The sequence below is a fragment of the Nesoenas mayeri genome (assembly GCF_963082525.1).
Source record: "Nesoenas mayeri genome assembly, chromosome: 1".
NCBI lineage: Eukaryota > Metazoa > Chordata > Aves > Columbiformes > Columbidae > Nesoenas > Nesoenas mayeri.
Window position 1 is genome coordinate 123,755,687 of NC_137541.1, and position 16,218 is coordinate 123,771,904.

The following is a 16,218-nucleotide window of genomic DNA, read 5'->3' on the forward strand; positions in this document are numbered from 1 at the left end:
CACAATGAAGTGCTAAGGTAAAACAGAAAAAACAATTCGCTACTAATCTAAGAGTCTCAAAACTTCACATGGATTTATGCAAAGCCTTGTGCAGTGGCATTTTAACAAAAACAAACAACAAAACACACACAAAAACACATTTGCCTGATGTGGATTACTTACTAGGTTTGCATTTAAAGGAGACAAGGAGGAATTTAGTGGTCCCTGGACACAGATCAGGTCCAAAAACCCGACTATTGACAAGGAGTTGGCAGGATCTCAGGTTTTGGCATTCATCCAGTACTTTCTAGAACAACGGGCAAAAAGGACAGGCTTGAAAACAAGGTATGAAGCTATACACCAATGAGACAATTAGTTGCACTTTGTTCTATACAGGAGACAAATCATTCCTTCACAACTTTTTTTGCTGTAAACATGTAAGAAACATCTGTATCATTGGATTTAGTCCACATCTCTACTGGACTCTGAGTGATGGCCAAGTTTATGGGCACACATTCATCATGCTGATGCCCATGGCGACTTAGGATGTTGCTAATTTGCTGTCGTTTGTCACTTTTCCCTCTGCCCCAAGTGGGTCAGCCAGATCTCGCTGTGTGCCACCACCACCTTGGTGATGTTTGGGACTCCATACAGAACCCAGAGCAAGTGGGAACATGCTCAGCCCCCAGCCCCTTTGCTGACATGCCTGAGGCACATTTCTGGGAATGCAATGTTCGGGTGAAGCATGCTAACTCAAAAAGATGTCTTTTTAACCACTTCATCTTGATCTGCTTAAGTTTACCTGATCACGCTCTGTAGTATCTTCACTTAAAACAGTTCTAAGGACTTGGTGCGCTTAGTGACACTTAAGCACAACCTTTAAGCCATATGTGGGACCTCCTGCTTAAGGGGCACTTACTTCTTGCTTGCAGATATTTACTTGATTTGCCACTTGAAGAAATTTCAGAATTGGGTTGATCAGATAGCACAAAAGCACCTACCCACCCTAAACCTGTTTGTCTTTTTTCTTTTTTTTTTTCTTTTTTTTTTTAATGCTGTTCTAAGGCCATATCTACCCCAGATTTTTTGGCCCAGCAATATACCGTGGTTCTTACTGTACTTGTTTCACTGTGAGTGGCAACAGAGGAGGACAATAAAAAATCAGTAGTGTTATATGCAAGTGTCATGTGGACCCTCTCCAAGTCCAGCAAAAGGATTAAGTACTGCTAATGCTCACATTAGTGTTCCCACTTCATCAGTGGTTTCAGAGCTGTAGCTACAGAAAATACAAAGACATTGCCCAAGACGATTGGGAGTCCACTTTTTAACACAGTCACAAGCCAAAGCACCTAAAAAAAAAAACAGTTTAAATACAGCAGTATACTTATGAAATTCCTAATCACCTTCAAAGCCCAGTTTAGAGAGGGCTTTCTACACACCGTATTTTGGATAGTCTGTGTTGTTGTGCCCAGGACTCTTGATGTTTAAAAGCACAGCAGACTGTGATAAGGAGGGTGCTATCTCTGGGTCACCCCGCTCTTGACAGCAGTAACTATATCATTCTCTGATAGTTTTAGGTACTCTAGTAAAATCTATGGGAATGTTGGCCTTGCTTCTCATCAGAGGGGGTCTCTGTCATACCAAAAGGCCAAATCTCAAGTTTACCACTGTGATAACACAAGCTGCACTCTTGTTTCCAGGCTGAGGAAGCTGGCAGTGGCTGAATCTCTCCTGTCATCCCTGGAAGCAATCCCTCCCGAGCAGAAATGACCCACATTGGCAGCACATTGCAGTGATCCTGTAACACTCTTGCCTTTTTGTTCCCGTTGGTAGAGAAGGACTTGCATCCAGCACTTTTTGAGCATTAAGTGCACTCTAAAGAGTTTAAAAGGGAAGGAAAAGCACAGCAGACTTAATTTTATCAGTCAATTCTTCTCTTATAGAGCTGGAAGTCAAACAAATAACTCCTTAATTGGGATTATTCTGGAACTGGCCAGTGAAATAGAGTTACATCTTGAGCAAGTTGAGATGACTGTGCCCTATAGAGTCACCTTCTGTTTGCACCTGAGCTGAATCATCTCCTGTGCATCTGTTTGCATTGTCTCCTACGTAACGTAAAGAGCAGTCGCATTTTCTGTCGTGTTGCTGTGCAAAAACACGCGACCACAAAAGCAAACAATGATACTCATACTGAAACAGCACTGGGCTGTTAATATCTTGAGACAGATCTAACTTCGCAGAGATCCTTTAAATAGGAGGTCACTGTAAAAAATGCCTATTATGCTTCCTCCTGACTGCAGGGTAGCATCATGCCCAATTATGCAGACTGCAGATGTGGTTCCAAAGGGAAAGGGAGGAGGGATGAGATCACTGGTGCTCTTTTCAAAGAAATCAGTTTACAGGATGTGCCTCTTCTCCTTGACAGAACCGGAACTCCGTGACATACAGAGCATTCGTATCTCTCACGTTCATGGCCTCGTCAAAATGCCTTCGTGCCTTTGATCAGCAACAGTGCCTGAATGACGATGATAGGTTATACAATAGTTATTCCATGCTGTGTTTACAATATTCAAGGGAAAAAACTACCCATAGAGACCTCGCAAAGGTCAAATCATTGGTGTCACTTCAGTGCAGTCAGTAAAATGACATCAAGGATGCATCTGGCCTACCGTTTTTAGAAGGGAGCTGTACTTTCACATGGCCCATAGGTCATGCCTGGCACGTCTTCAGAAGATGCAGTATAGCAAGGGCAAGCCACACTTAGAAAACTGAGCTCATATTGTTTCTGGAGAGAGGATATGACCACCAAAGAACTCTATTTAACTCTTCAGCTCACTAGTGGTGGCAACAAACATTCCATGTTGTCAAGAAGCAATGTGTTGGCTGCAAGCACCAATGTTGCAAGCTTCATCAAAGCTTCCACAGAGCATTTATAACAGCTTCACCAACAGAACATTCGCAGATTCTACTGACTACTCATTTTTGCAATGATTTACTGAATTTGGCTTGACACTGGGCATTTTCACTATGATGAAACAAACCTTTGACAGCAGTAAGTCAGACCTTCTAGGTCTTGCTACAAAAATCTCCACAGCAGAAAGTAATAATTTGTGAAGTATAAATCATTTTAAGCTACACTTAAGTGAGCCTAGAAGACAAACCATAGGAAATTACCAATACAAACAATGTATTCACAGAAATGCAGCCATCTGCAGAAGGATTTGATGTTTAGCTGTCACAGTGCCTTTCTCATGAGTGAAGATAGACATGGAACAAGCCAAGCATCAAATAGAACGCCATCTTACTCAGTGGATTTGTAACCCAGCTCCATCAGATGTTTGTACCCTCTCCTGGGGACAAGGAGAGACCATATGATGGATTAAGACTGGTCTGCTGAGTCATGACCAGCCCTTGATTAGAAGGGAACTCATTATTCTAGAGAACTTTGGGAAGAGGGTTTCCAAAGCAAGACTTTTTAAACTAGAAGGCAATCCACAAAGCTTTCACAATCCTATGGTAACATCCTGCTGGCCAGAAAAATCCGTTCAGTTTTAATACTTTTTATGGTAAACTGACACAGACATGATTTTATTTCATTCAATGTTGTGAATAACTGCAGTTCTCACACATCATAGCTCACCGCATGGAAACCATCAAAAACATTCTGTGCATTAAGAACCTTTACAACGTGCAATACCTGCAAAGAGGTGGGTGCCACACAGTTTACGGGTTCTGTCATCCTGGTTTCAGGCTCCTGAGTACTACACATGTGGTAGTCTTGCCCATAAAATGCTGACTGAATACTTATTGTTGAATGCCGAGGACAGTGAAGACTCAAATGTTCCCCATCGCAGGCATAGGCAGTATGATTTTGCAGAAGTTTGGTTAGGTAACCTAGAAAATATTCAGCTCTGTTACAACTAGTACAGGAAATGACAAGCTCGTTAGATAATAAGAAAACCACAATCAGTCTCTGGAAAGGGCATTGTATTCAAGGTTACCCGTATGGCCCACTGCCACACCACATAGTTCCGTGAATGGGTCAACTTCTACACGCTAGTAACACTCAGGTCTGCAAAACAAGAGTTGGCGCGGCAGGGAGTCAGAGCCCTACCAGCACTCTGGCACCAGCACCGCGTCAGAGGTGTCATTTCACAGACAATAAATTGGCTCAGGTCCCTGCCAGTCATGGCTGCAGAGGTCGGAAGGGCTATTAGTTGGTTTTGCGGGCTGGACTCTTGCAATCCAGCTCGCTAAGGTGCTCCTCACACCTTGTCTTAAACTGATGCTTTGCACTTCTGGGCTCCTAGGCAGTTGTGTTTCACACAAGTGATAATAAAAGTGATTCTCTCTGTATCGCTGAATCAGATGCTGGGATAACAGAGGAAAGGTGGCCCATAAGTGGCCTTTTCAAGCAATTGCTGGGGGAAATCCCAAATCAAGCAGGCTGCTTGAAGGTAAAGGGGCCCAAGATAGCTGGGTGGCATTCAGGGATTGCTTCTTCCAAGCTCAGGATCATCCCCACACGCAGGAACTCAAGGAAGGGAGCCAGGAAACCTGCGTGGTTGAATAGAGATCTGTTGGGTATGCTCAAGCACAAGAGGCGGGTTTACAGGTCATGGAAGCAGGGGCTGGCCACTCGGGAGGAATATAAGGCTGCTGTTAGAGGACGTAGGAAGGCAGCTAGGATAGTCAAGGCCTCCTTAGAATTACAGCTGGCGAAAGGGGTCAAGGACAGCAAAAAGAACTTTTTCAAATACATAGCGGATAAAACTAATACCAGAGGCAATGTAGGCCCACTGATGAATGGGTGGGTGTCCTGGTGACAGAAGATACAGAGAAGGCAGAATTACTGAATGCCTCCTTTGTCTCTGTCTACTCTGCCAGAGGCTGTCCTGGGGAGCCCTGTACCCCTGAGACCCTGGATGAAGCCAGGTCAATGGAGGAGTTTGCTTTAGTCGATGAGGACTGGGTTAGGGAGCAACTAAGTAGTCTGGACGTCCATAAATCCATGGGTCCAGATGAGATGCACCCACGGGTGCTGAGGGAGCTGGCTGAAGTCATTGCTAGACCACTCTCCATCATCTTTGCCAGGTCTTGGGAAACGGGAGAGGTGCCCGAGGATTGGAGGAAAGCAAATGTCACTCCAGTCTTCAAAAAGGGCAAGAAGGAGGACCCAGGTAATTATAGACTGGTCAGCCTCACCTCCGTCCCTGGGAAAGTAATGGAACAGCTTATCCTTGGTGCCATCTCAAGGCATATCAAGGATAAGAGGGTTATTAGGGGCAGTCAGCATGGCTTTATTAAGGGTAAGTCATGCTTGACCAACCTCATAGCCTTTTATGAGAATGTAACAAGGTGGATGGATGATGGCAGAGCGGTGGATGTGGTCTACCTTGACTTCAGCAAAGCCTTTGACACAGTCTCCCACAGCATCCTAGCTGCTAAGTTGAGGAGGTGTGGTCTAGACAATAGAGTAGTGAGGTGGGTTGCAAACTGGCTTAAGGAGAGAAGACAGAGAGTGGTAGTCAATGGTGCGGAGTCTAGTTGGAGACCTGTATCTAGTGGAGTGCCTCAGAGGTCAGTGCTGGGGCCAATATTATTCAATATATTCATTAACGATTTAGACGAGAGAACAGAGTGCACTATAAGCAAGTTTGCTGATGACACTAAGCTGAGAAGAGTGGCTGACACGCCAGAAGGCTGTGCTGCCATCCAGTGGGACCTGGACAGGCTGGAGAGTTGGGCGGGGAATAACCTGATGAAATTTAACAAGGGAAAGTGTAGAGCCCTGCATCTGGGCAGGAACAACCCCAGGTTCCAGTATAGGTTGGGAAATTACATATTAGAGAGCAGTGTAGGGGAAAGGGACCTGGGGGTCCTGGTGGACAGCAGGATGACCATGAGCCAGCACTGTGCCCTTGTGGCCAGGAAGGCCAATGGCATCCTGGGGTGTATTAGAAGAGGGGTGGTTAGTAGATCGAGAGAGGTTCTCCTTCCCCTCTACTCCGCCCTGGTGAGACCCCATCTGGAATATTGTGTCCAGTTCTGGGCCCCTCAGTTCAAGAAGGACAGGGAACTGCTGGAGAGGGTCCAGTGTAGGGCAACCAAGATGATTAAGGCAGTGGAGCACCTCCCTTATGAGGAAAGGCTGAGGGAGCTGGGTCTCTTTAGTTTGGAGAAGAGGAGACTAAGGGGGGACCTTATTAATGTCTATAAGTATATAAAAGGTGAGTGCCATGAGGATGGAGCCAGGCTCTTCTCGGTGGCAAACAATGACAGGACAAGGGGTAACGGGATCAAGCTGGAACACAAGAGGTTCCACTTATATTTGAAAAGAAACTTCTTCTCAGTGAGGGTGACAGACACTGGAACAGGCTGCCCAGGGAGGTTGTGGAGTCTCCTTCTCTGGAGACATTCAAAACCCACCTGGACATGTTCCTGTGTGACCTCATCTAGGTGTTCCTGCTCCAGCAGGGGGATTGGACTAGATGATCTTCTGAGGTCCCTTCCAGTCCCAAACATACTGTGATACCGTGAAGTGCTGGACACCGTATGTGCTGGACAGAAACCCAGAAGTACAATACATAAAAGTTTTGTATTTGCTAGAGCGTTTGTCGGTGTTACCAGGAGGGGGAGAGGCAGGATCTGCATACAGCTGTCCAGCAGTACCAGCCATTCACACCTCCTAATAAACAGGTCCACGAGCAGCGGAGCTAATGACAGCTGTTCTTCTGAGTTGTATTTCACCATATATTGTCTCTTTACCCAAGATTTCTGTTATCACCACAAATATTTATGAATTTAACCTCTACTGCCCTTCTCTCTGTTGTGCAGAATAATTTAATGGAAACATACAGGCTGATACCTTTGACCATTACGAATTAGCCGCTGTGATGGGAAACTATTAGGAGCAATTTAATTCAAAGACTTTCCTCACTTATACTTAGGACGCTTTGATATCTCTACCACTTTGTCACACTTGATTGCAATTTATCTTTAAGCAGAAAAGGTTTGTGGGTGAAGGGGAGGAAGAGGCATTAGGGACAGGGGAGATAAAGAATACAAAATAGTCTACAAATGAAGCAATATCTTTCCTCATCCCTCGTCCATAAATACATGGAAATTACACCCAAAACCACCTTTTCCCCCATGAGTTTTATGACAACCCAATACACTACAATCAAAGAAAATCTGTTTTCTAATTCTTCTACTATTAGCCAAACATTTTATTAATGTGGATAAAATAACTATAATTGAATAGTTGCCTTATTCTTACACATGCATTAAATTCTGTATAATTCTCTCTAAAATCAACCACATTCAGGTCAAACTAAATTCTTCAAATGCAACATATTAAGTAATGAGAAAGCAACTAAGAGCTTCCACTGATTTATTTGAGAAAAGATTTTTAGAAGTTTGAAAACTGAGACCATGATTACATATGTACCTTTTTAATTTACAACATTATAATTTTCTCATCTTTGCCTCTTTTCCAAACATATAATTGGTCTAATTAAAGACAAAAGCCAGCATCTGCTCCTCAGAAGCCTTGCTTTGCCCACTGTGGTGACAGCAACATTATTGCTATTAAGTATAACAGAAAAAAAACACCTTATTTTCTTGTTTTGGTGACTGAATCAGGACTAGAATGACATTTTTTTTGTATCATTAAAACAAAAATTAGATTTCTCAAAAAAATTTTGAGAGTTCGTTCATGCTATTTCACTTTCACGTTTTGCTGTGTTTAAATCTTTAATAAAAGACAAGTTAGTTTAAAAAGGGGTTTTAAATGAAAGTATTCTAAATAAATGATAGGAAAACAAAATATTTCTGTTCTCTGGCATCTTTTCCAGCTCCAGCTGTGCAACTGGATGGGAAAATTCAGCTCCCCTATCAGTTACTAAGTCTGGAGAAAGGTGAAGCCTACTCCACTACTGTGTTTGCTGTCCCGCATATAGAGCCCAAGAGAGGGCAGGAGTCAGCTACACACACCTTCCAGCCCAGCAAAGATGTGAGTTCCTCACCTCACTGAACCCAGTCTGAGCGCTGGCACTAAAGCCAGGATGGAGAGGATTTCATGCCCTGTATTTGCAGTCTAGACCTCAAGGAGACCAGCCCAGCAGAAATGAGGCAACTTCTCACAGGTCAAAAACAAACAAAAGAAAAAGCAAGCCACAACAAAACCCCAACAAATCCATCCCCTACATTTTCTGTGTAATTGAGACCACCAATAATCAACCTCTCCTGCCAGAGCCACCCCTCTGTTAGCATGATCCTGAAAGGTGCTGAGTATTGCCAGGAAAATAAGCCAAATGCCCAATTGCACCCAAGCGACTTTGCTACGGTCAGATACCATAAATGAGCCTCCAGTGGCATTTATTGCCACTGAATGCCGTTGACATTGTCATCATAGCATAAAGAGTCACAGTGTAAAAGAGTATTCAGCCTAACGTGAGTTGTGGGCACTCAACACCTTGAAAGATTTAGCCTGATATTTGTAATCATTTCAGTTCTTCAGGTTTTAAGTTACCTGGAGCCAAGAGTGCTGTACACAAAACAGCCCAGTATTCCCTAAAGAATATCAGCTATGTTGTGATTTGGATGAGTTCCCTGGCATCTTAACTGCTACTTTGATCCTGCAAATTCCTAATCCAGTATCTAAGCACCTTTCTCCAACAATTGCAACTATTCAATTCTTCTAAAAAATGCCCTTATAAAAAACTTGCTCTCAATCTGTATAAGCAATATGGTTCACTTGTAAAAATAGCATTAGATGGACTGGTGAAAATAAGACATCATGCTCTCTGGCCTTCCAAGTGGCATTTAAAATGACTCTGCTTGGGTATTTGCACACAATAAAGGATAAAAATAGTAATGGAAATTGGCTGAAACTTAATGTTCTCTGATAAGACTAGTGGTGACGTACTAGTATCTGAATTGCTCGCCTCACATGGCAGTCCATGTAAAACTGCATTTTTTATTACTATGCACCACACTTTGTAGACACAGGTGGAGCGGTCAGCCCTTTGCAATGAGCAGTGCCAAATGGGCAGCTCACAGCCACAGCAAGAAGAGATTCCCGCTTGAGAAGTCATGATTTCCTCTTGCTTCTTCCATCAAAACCTCCAGCTTCTTTCCTTTCCTCATGTACCAGGCGCTGCCTGCCTTGTGCTCGGCAAGGGAATGAAGCTTTTTCGGTAGCTGCTGCCTCTCACCTCGGTCCCGGAGCAGCGCTTGCAAAGGAGGGAGCAGCTTCCAGTTGCTTTCCCACCTTTCCTGTGCAGCGCAGCCTTCTAGTCACTCTGGTACAAAACTTCATCTTCGCGAGAACATGAGCATCCCTATATTGTTTACCAAATTTGGTACAGAAAGACACTTCCCTGGAGGCAGCAAATTTAGCTGAACAGCAATGTAAGGTTAGCAGGGAAAGAAAATAAGTTATTGTCTCTACAATTAATAACAGCTGTGATCATCAGGAGAGAGAGCACTGTAACAGTTGAATGGATCCATCGCTCTTTCTGAAGCACGCTTCCTTTTCTGCATTTCTCTCAACTGGCACAATTAAATCAGGTCATCCAAAACAGACAGCGGGGTTGTGCCACCGTCCAAATGTGACAGCAGGATTGTGTCACTTTTAGGCATCAACCCAGCACATTGCCTGGGCTACAGGCACTTTGGGGCACTATTTGTTGTTCAGAATCTCTTCGTTTGCATTTGTTTCATTAATCAAGACGTCAGTTGTCAATTCTAAGATTATTTTTTTTTTAGAATATCTAATATGGGAGGTAGAGGCTGTGCCTGGATTACAACACACCTCAAAGTCCTGGTCCCATGCGTGCTAGGGGACTACTCGCTACCTTCTCTCCAGCCAGCACATGAGGAGATTCCCTTCCCTTGGAAAGCAGGACACAGGGATTGCTGGAGCACAACCACAGCTTGTTCCAGTATGGAAGGAGTCAGGTCATGGCTGCATGTGCAGCTACTGAGAAACCAGAAGACTTGTGAGTTTTGGGGTTTCTTACCCTAAGCATACAGAATCCTACACAGGCCCTATAAAAATCCTTAGACAACTTGAGGTTTTAAAACTGATGGTTTTTTCTCTTTGTTTTCTGAGTTGTTGGGTGATATGGGGGGGGAAAGGGGTGTAATTAGCAATGACAGTCACTTCAAGCGTTATTCTGCAATGACCAGGACTATGGGTTTCCTCTGTCTTTATTTCAAAATAATAAATGTGAATCTTTAAAACAACAGGAAACTTTACAGAAAATGCCAACTATTGTGAGGATTGCCTAAATTAGAAAAACTTGGCAATACTGCAGAGCTCAAACAACATCTCTACGCCTCTGTGTGAAAGCCTCACTAGGAGCTTTCCCATTTACCCAAGACACACACTCATAAGCATTGTATTGGGTGCTCTGCATACAAAATAATCTACAAGATGTTACAGACAGGCTCAGAAGTTAAGCCTGAATCATACCGCAATAAACAGATCCCATTGATTTGAAGGCCAGAACGTATCATCCCACTCAACTGCCTGCATAACCCAGACTACTCACTCTTTGTAACTTTTTTACTGAGACTCAAAACACCAATGCAGATTCCAAGCGTAATCCTTTCTTCCAGAATTAGCCAAATTAGTCACAGCACTCACTGTGTTGACAAAGAACTTCAACTAAAAAAACACAGCACAAGAAAAACACACAAAACACTGAGGCTGAGCAACTGAACAAAACTTTAATCTTTACTGATCACTTCTTCTTGCAAAGGGGGACTGATAACTGTAATGACAATGACAGACAAAAATAGCTAGCCCAAGGAAGTAAAGGTTGTAAACAGATACCACTTTGTGTGAAATAAAGTTCTTAAAATGTTATGGTTTTTATACTCAATATTTGCCCCGGCGTTATTGCTTTGAATAGCAACAATAATGGCAGCAGTGAACCTGAAGGTATGAAAATCTGGATTTTTTTTTTTCCTCTTAAAAACAGTGAAAAACTGGGAACATACAAAGTTTCAGTTTAAAAAAATATGACTACCAAAAAGCCTGGACGTGGTCAGCGAAGTGATGTGTTACATCTCCAGTGCATGGCACAAGACAGGGTATTCAGATTTGCTGGATTCATTCCTTATGGTGGAAGACACTAACACAAGGGCTTAAGGCCCTTTTTTAGTTGTCAGCATCAGTGTAAAAAGAAATGTGTATATTCTGTCCAGTCTCACTGCACTGGCAAGAACCTCACCATATGGAAGCATAAAGGAGAAGAGCATTTCAAGCTGTGAGTCTAATGCCTAGCACACATTAAATGCAATCTCAGTGTTGACTGATGCAATGTCTTTTTGGCAAGAGAGCAGCTTTGCAATGTAATATTTTTAGAGTCTGAAGCTGAGTAGCACACAGACTATGAGGATACTCAGAATCGGGCCTTTATATAATCGGGCCGTTCAGTAATATTAGTTCCTGTGCATCGTTCAATCTAGCTTAATTAGCACAGCAATTTGCTTGCTCATTTTAAAGACATAAAAATCCATTTTAGATCAAAATAGATGGAAATAGCACACATATTGTTATGGGAGTCCCAGAAGGCTAATCTATTTGATAAATCTACATCATCTCCCACAGTTTTATGAAGAACTGTGCCAAGAGACATTAAAAATACACAAGGAAGACTTGCAAGTCTGAAGGAAGAGATCTCATGCGGTAATAACAGAATTGTTGATAAACCCTATTAGAAACACCATTAGGAGCATCAATCTGATATTTATCGACATTTGGGATCCAGCTGCAGTACTTCCCTGCAGTATTTTCTCCATTGGTTTGCGAAGGAAGAATTGAAGAGAAACAAACCCCTAAGTTTCCCGCCACATTCCCTCTGCCATACCCTCCACTGGTCTTCAGAAGCAGTTGTGCCACAGACCGTACAGGTCAGGGTCACAGCTTTCAGAATTCTCTTCAGTCTCTTACCTTGGCTGCTGCAAGTCCTCTCTGTGACAGATCTTTTTTAGAATTAGTAACTGTGACAGAGGGCAAAATGTTATCCAGGAAAGACACTGTTCCTAAAATTCACAGCATTATGTTTCTTGCCCCATAATTTTATGCCTTTTCATCCAAATGCCTTGTAGGCATACTGTTTGAGTCATTCTAGCCAGGCTCCCTCTTACAGTCTTTTATCAGTAAAAAATACCCTTAGGCAGAAGCACTGTTTATTCTGCTCACTGTTCAGAAGTCAGCGTAACAGTTTCACTCAGCAGATGCCCATAAAAATCCATACCTGCTTAACATATGCTGTCTTGCATAGTCACTAATTTGATTTAATTTCCCTCCATAACCTTTTTTACTTCAGTATGCTTTTTTCCACTATTCCTCTCAACACACCTATGAGTGACTGCTACCCTACTAACTTCATCCTCTTGCTTGTACAGCAGGAGATGGCATGAAAGGCTGTTTTGCCAAGCAAGGACAATAATTTTTGCATAATCCCTGTATTTTTTTATATTATCTAAACTTTTTTGACAAAGGGATAGATGTTTGTTTGGAGAACCTAGTGGTAATCTAGTTTCACTGATAAGCTAGCGACCATAAAAAATGTTCCAGTTTCCAAATGTCTAGTTTGGTTTCAGAGCATCCAAAACTGTTGCTTTTCTTAGAATCAAACCTTGCAAGTTTTCAGTTGACCATTTCTAAAGGGGACGAAGCTTATGAGATCATCATCTGCCATTGCTTTACTCAATAACTTTTAAGCTCCATGGCCAGTTTCAGACCTGAGGGGCACAGGACTCAAAGAAATAAAGTTCCTACAAGCTTCACGAAAACTGAAGCCTGAGCAGACAGACTGAAATAAGAACTGTCACTTCCAACTCAATCCTTTACTAATGCTAAAAGTCAAGGGGCTGCTGAAGGGACAGCATACATTTACTGGGGAGTTAATCAGCCTGCTGCTAATGGAGCAATTTGTTTTCACTGGCCTTAATGACTGATGAAGGGTTAAGCCTTCAATAAGAACATGCTTAAGTTAAAAGTGAAAGTGCTTGCGGGACAGTTTGGCAACCAAAGCAGGCATCAGTAATGAAGACCTCAGTCAGGTCTTCCATGAACTGTTTTATGAACATGTGTGCTTTACTAAGGAAAGTGTTTTGTTTTATTTCTTCCCTCATAGTCATGCCTCATGGATTGTAACCTGCATTGTGACCTTCTTATTCAACCTAAGTCTCACTGTCTGCTAAATCTGAGGGTCAAATTAAGCAAGAGCTTGGCTACACTTAAGCCAAAGAAGGGACTCAGGTAACCAGCAGATAATTTAGCCTAAGAAGCCACTCAAACACTAGTATGTGAACAAGGTTTATTCAGTGAGTAGCAGCATACACAAGAAAGCAAGTCACAGACATCTTTTAGAAAAACAAAACCAAGACATCACGAAGAAAGCACAGATCTCCTGTGGCTTTTTGGTTACTGTTTCTCCAGGAAACACATAACCTCTTGCTATCCATGCCACTCAGCTCACACTTGCAGTTACGTGTATTAATTTTTTCCAGAGTGTGAAAATCCATGAATCCTGCACTCACAGACCAGCTGCCTATTCCCTCTCTCATATCCTTCCACAGATATTCTCTGTTTCCTCCAGATATACAGTTTCATATTGCCTTGCGTTGTCTCCCAAGAGATGCTTATTTTCATTGTATCTCAATGGCTGAGAGATCCTTATGCGCTTCCTTTTTCTCGCTCACTTTCTCTTTTCATTTCCTTCTTCCCTTCTTGTGTTAGGAAGAGGCAAACTACTACTGATCCACGAAGATTTTTTGTCTGTAGTAAACTCCATGCTATGGCTGGTTACACTTCCCTCAGCTATTCCAAAAAGCCATAGGGGCAAACACTTGTCCTCGGACTTCACATGGAACTGTTACAGTAGTAAAGGAAGACTTTCTCTCTCCTATCCCAACATGCTGATAAGAGGTACAACACCACTAAGAGAGACTGTGAGGCTCTTTTCTGCCCTTGCCAGAAAATCCTTCTTTTGACTGGAGACAAGAGTAGCCTCTTCTAGTGCCATGAAGAAGTAATAACAAGAGAAAGGCTTAGCGGGTGGCAACTGCTTCTGGAGAAAAAACAAGTGAATCATTATGCCCAAGAGACACTAAAGTTATAATCTTCCCAAAGGCTGCAAGTAGGAGAACTCTGGGGACTAGAGAAAAATATTTCTTCTTGGATTTATTGACTTGAACCCCCATGCAAACTTTGAGACAGGGGAGCTGTTCATTGCCAGCCCTTCAGAAAACAAACGGGGTTTGATTTTGTAAGCAGAACTCTGACTCAAAGTCTACATTTTTTGTATTCCCATTTATATTTGACACTCAAAAAAAGAGATAAATTAGAGATAAGGGAACTTGCCAACTGAATCACTGAGTCCATCCTCTGGCAGCCCACAGATCTACAGTGTTAGGATGGCTCATAGCACAGTGGGTCCAAGTCAGAAAAGTCAAAAACCTCATCCTTACCCTCACAGCCTGATGATTTTCTTTACAACATTTCATCTTCCTCAACTCAGTTCTAGCCTGAGGAAATGAAAAGTCCGAAATTGCAAAACAATTCTGAAAAATTAATGCTTGTTTTACTGTCCAAGTATAAATATAATGAAGAAAAATAAACAGATATTTGTGGGTTGAAACCCCTATCCAAAGCCCAGTGAAATCCTTGGGAATCCTTCCAGTGACCTCCATAGGCTTTCAATCGGTTCTTATGTTATGAGTGATGTTTTAAAATTAATTCTAAATTAAGAGCCAAACATCACTGGTATTTAATTTGTTGCCAGAAGCCACACAATAGACCTTTGAAACAAAACTCTTAAAATGCACAGAAATTCAGACTAAATGACTCACCAATGCTGAAAAATAAGGCACAATCACCCCTCCTTCTGCTCTTTAGCCCCATTTAAGACACTATTTTCTCTGTGTTTGGTAATGTATCAAAATATTTCAATTTTAATTGTAGGTTATGGTTGGCAGATGACAGAATTCTGATAACTGCTAACTGGTCAGACAGTGCTTTCTCTGTCTGGGGACACTTCCATTAAAATCTGAGTATTTATTTGGAACAAGTCTGTAGCCCCTTTCTCTAATAAACCTGAGACTGTCTGGAAGCTCAATCTTACTAAGAAGGGTATCAGCAGCAGATAGAATAGGAAGGCAGGGGGAGCTAATCCCTGCTATTTATTTTGAATAAAAATAATGTATGATGTATCAGGTGCCAGCAGTCTGCACAGTGAGAACAAAAGGAGTCCTTGCCCTAAAGGTGCAGTAAGAATCTGCAAGACTGACTCAAACATGTTGGTCTCTGAGCAGTGGCCCTCAGAAAGTCATGTTTCCTTTAGGTCTGGTTCTCATGCTTCAATTTCCTAACGTCTGCTGTAGGGGTAGAAGCATCACACTATGTTTTAACTCACTTCAGGGGAAGCTTCTGGAGCAGCATCCTTTTTTGGGGATGCTCACAAAATGTGCAGGAACTTAATACAACCAAAGATTTTGCTTCTCTAACAAGGATGATTAAATCTGATCAGTGGATCTAACAGAAAATCTTAGGCAAAATCCACATCTAAAATGGGATTTCATAAGCTACAGTTCGTCAGGAAAGCAGCGAGAACTGCAGCAACAAGTCTGAAACTAAACCTTGAATCTCAGCACCATGATCTAAACTAAAAATCTCACTTCTGACACACACTTCTTTGTTCCACAGAACAAATCCCAAATCCAAACCCATTTCAGTTTGAGAAACTTTAAACCAGACGACTTTGAACTTTAATTCCCATCTTACTGAAGTGAAACATGTTTCTAAAATGAAATGTTTTTCTTTAAACAAAGCAACCAAAATTTGCATTTGACATTTACAAAGCAGGATCAAAAAGATGCATCACTGACATCACTCCTTTTAGCACCTCTTTAAATATCCTGGTCGAAGGACAAGCTCCACTTGCCATGGTGAGTCAACAGAACCGACTCAGGAAAATTTATACAGGATTTTATGTGACCAACACAAAACCAACAAAAAACCCTCTGCATCATTGTGGTTGGTCATTATTGATCCTGCCACCTTATTACAAACAAAGCATTCGCTCCAAGCATTGGTTTGCTTTCCTTTTGCCTGGGGGAATCTGGGAGGGGTGAATGCCACAGAACTTAATGGAAACTTTTAATGCAGAAAGGCCACAAGATCAGATTGTATTTCTTGGGTGAACTGGTTTGTTCTTT

The 16,218-nt window shown here is 42.2% G+C and overlaps 1 protein-coding gene across 1 annotated transcript in view; it reads right to left on the reverse strand.

The window, feature by feature from the left end:
• The window catches only part of EVA1C (eva-1 homolog C), a gene marked incomplete at both ends in the record, with an annotated part of 40,363 nt that overhangs the window by 19,401 nt on the left and 4,744 nt on the right, over positions 1-16,218 (reverse strand). Inside the window, 2 exons of the mRNA XM_080349249.1 lie at positions 163-286; positions 3,677-3,873. Coding sequence (XP_080205375.1) covers positions 163-286; positions 3,677-3,873 — 321 coding nt within the window. The remainder of the gene's footprint in view (positions 1-162; positions 287-3,676; positions 3,874-16,218) is intronic.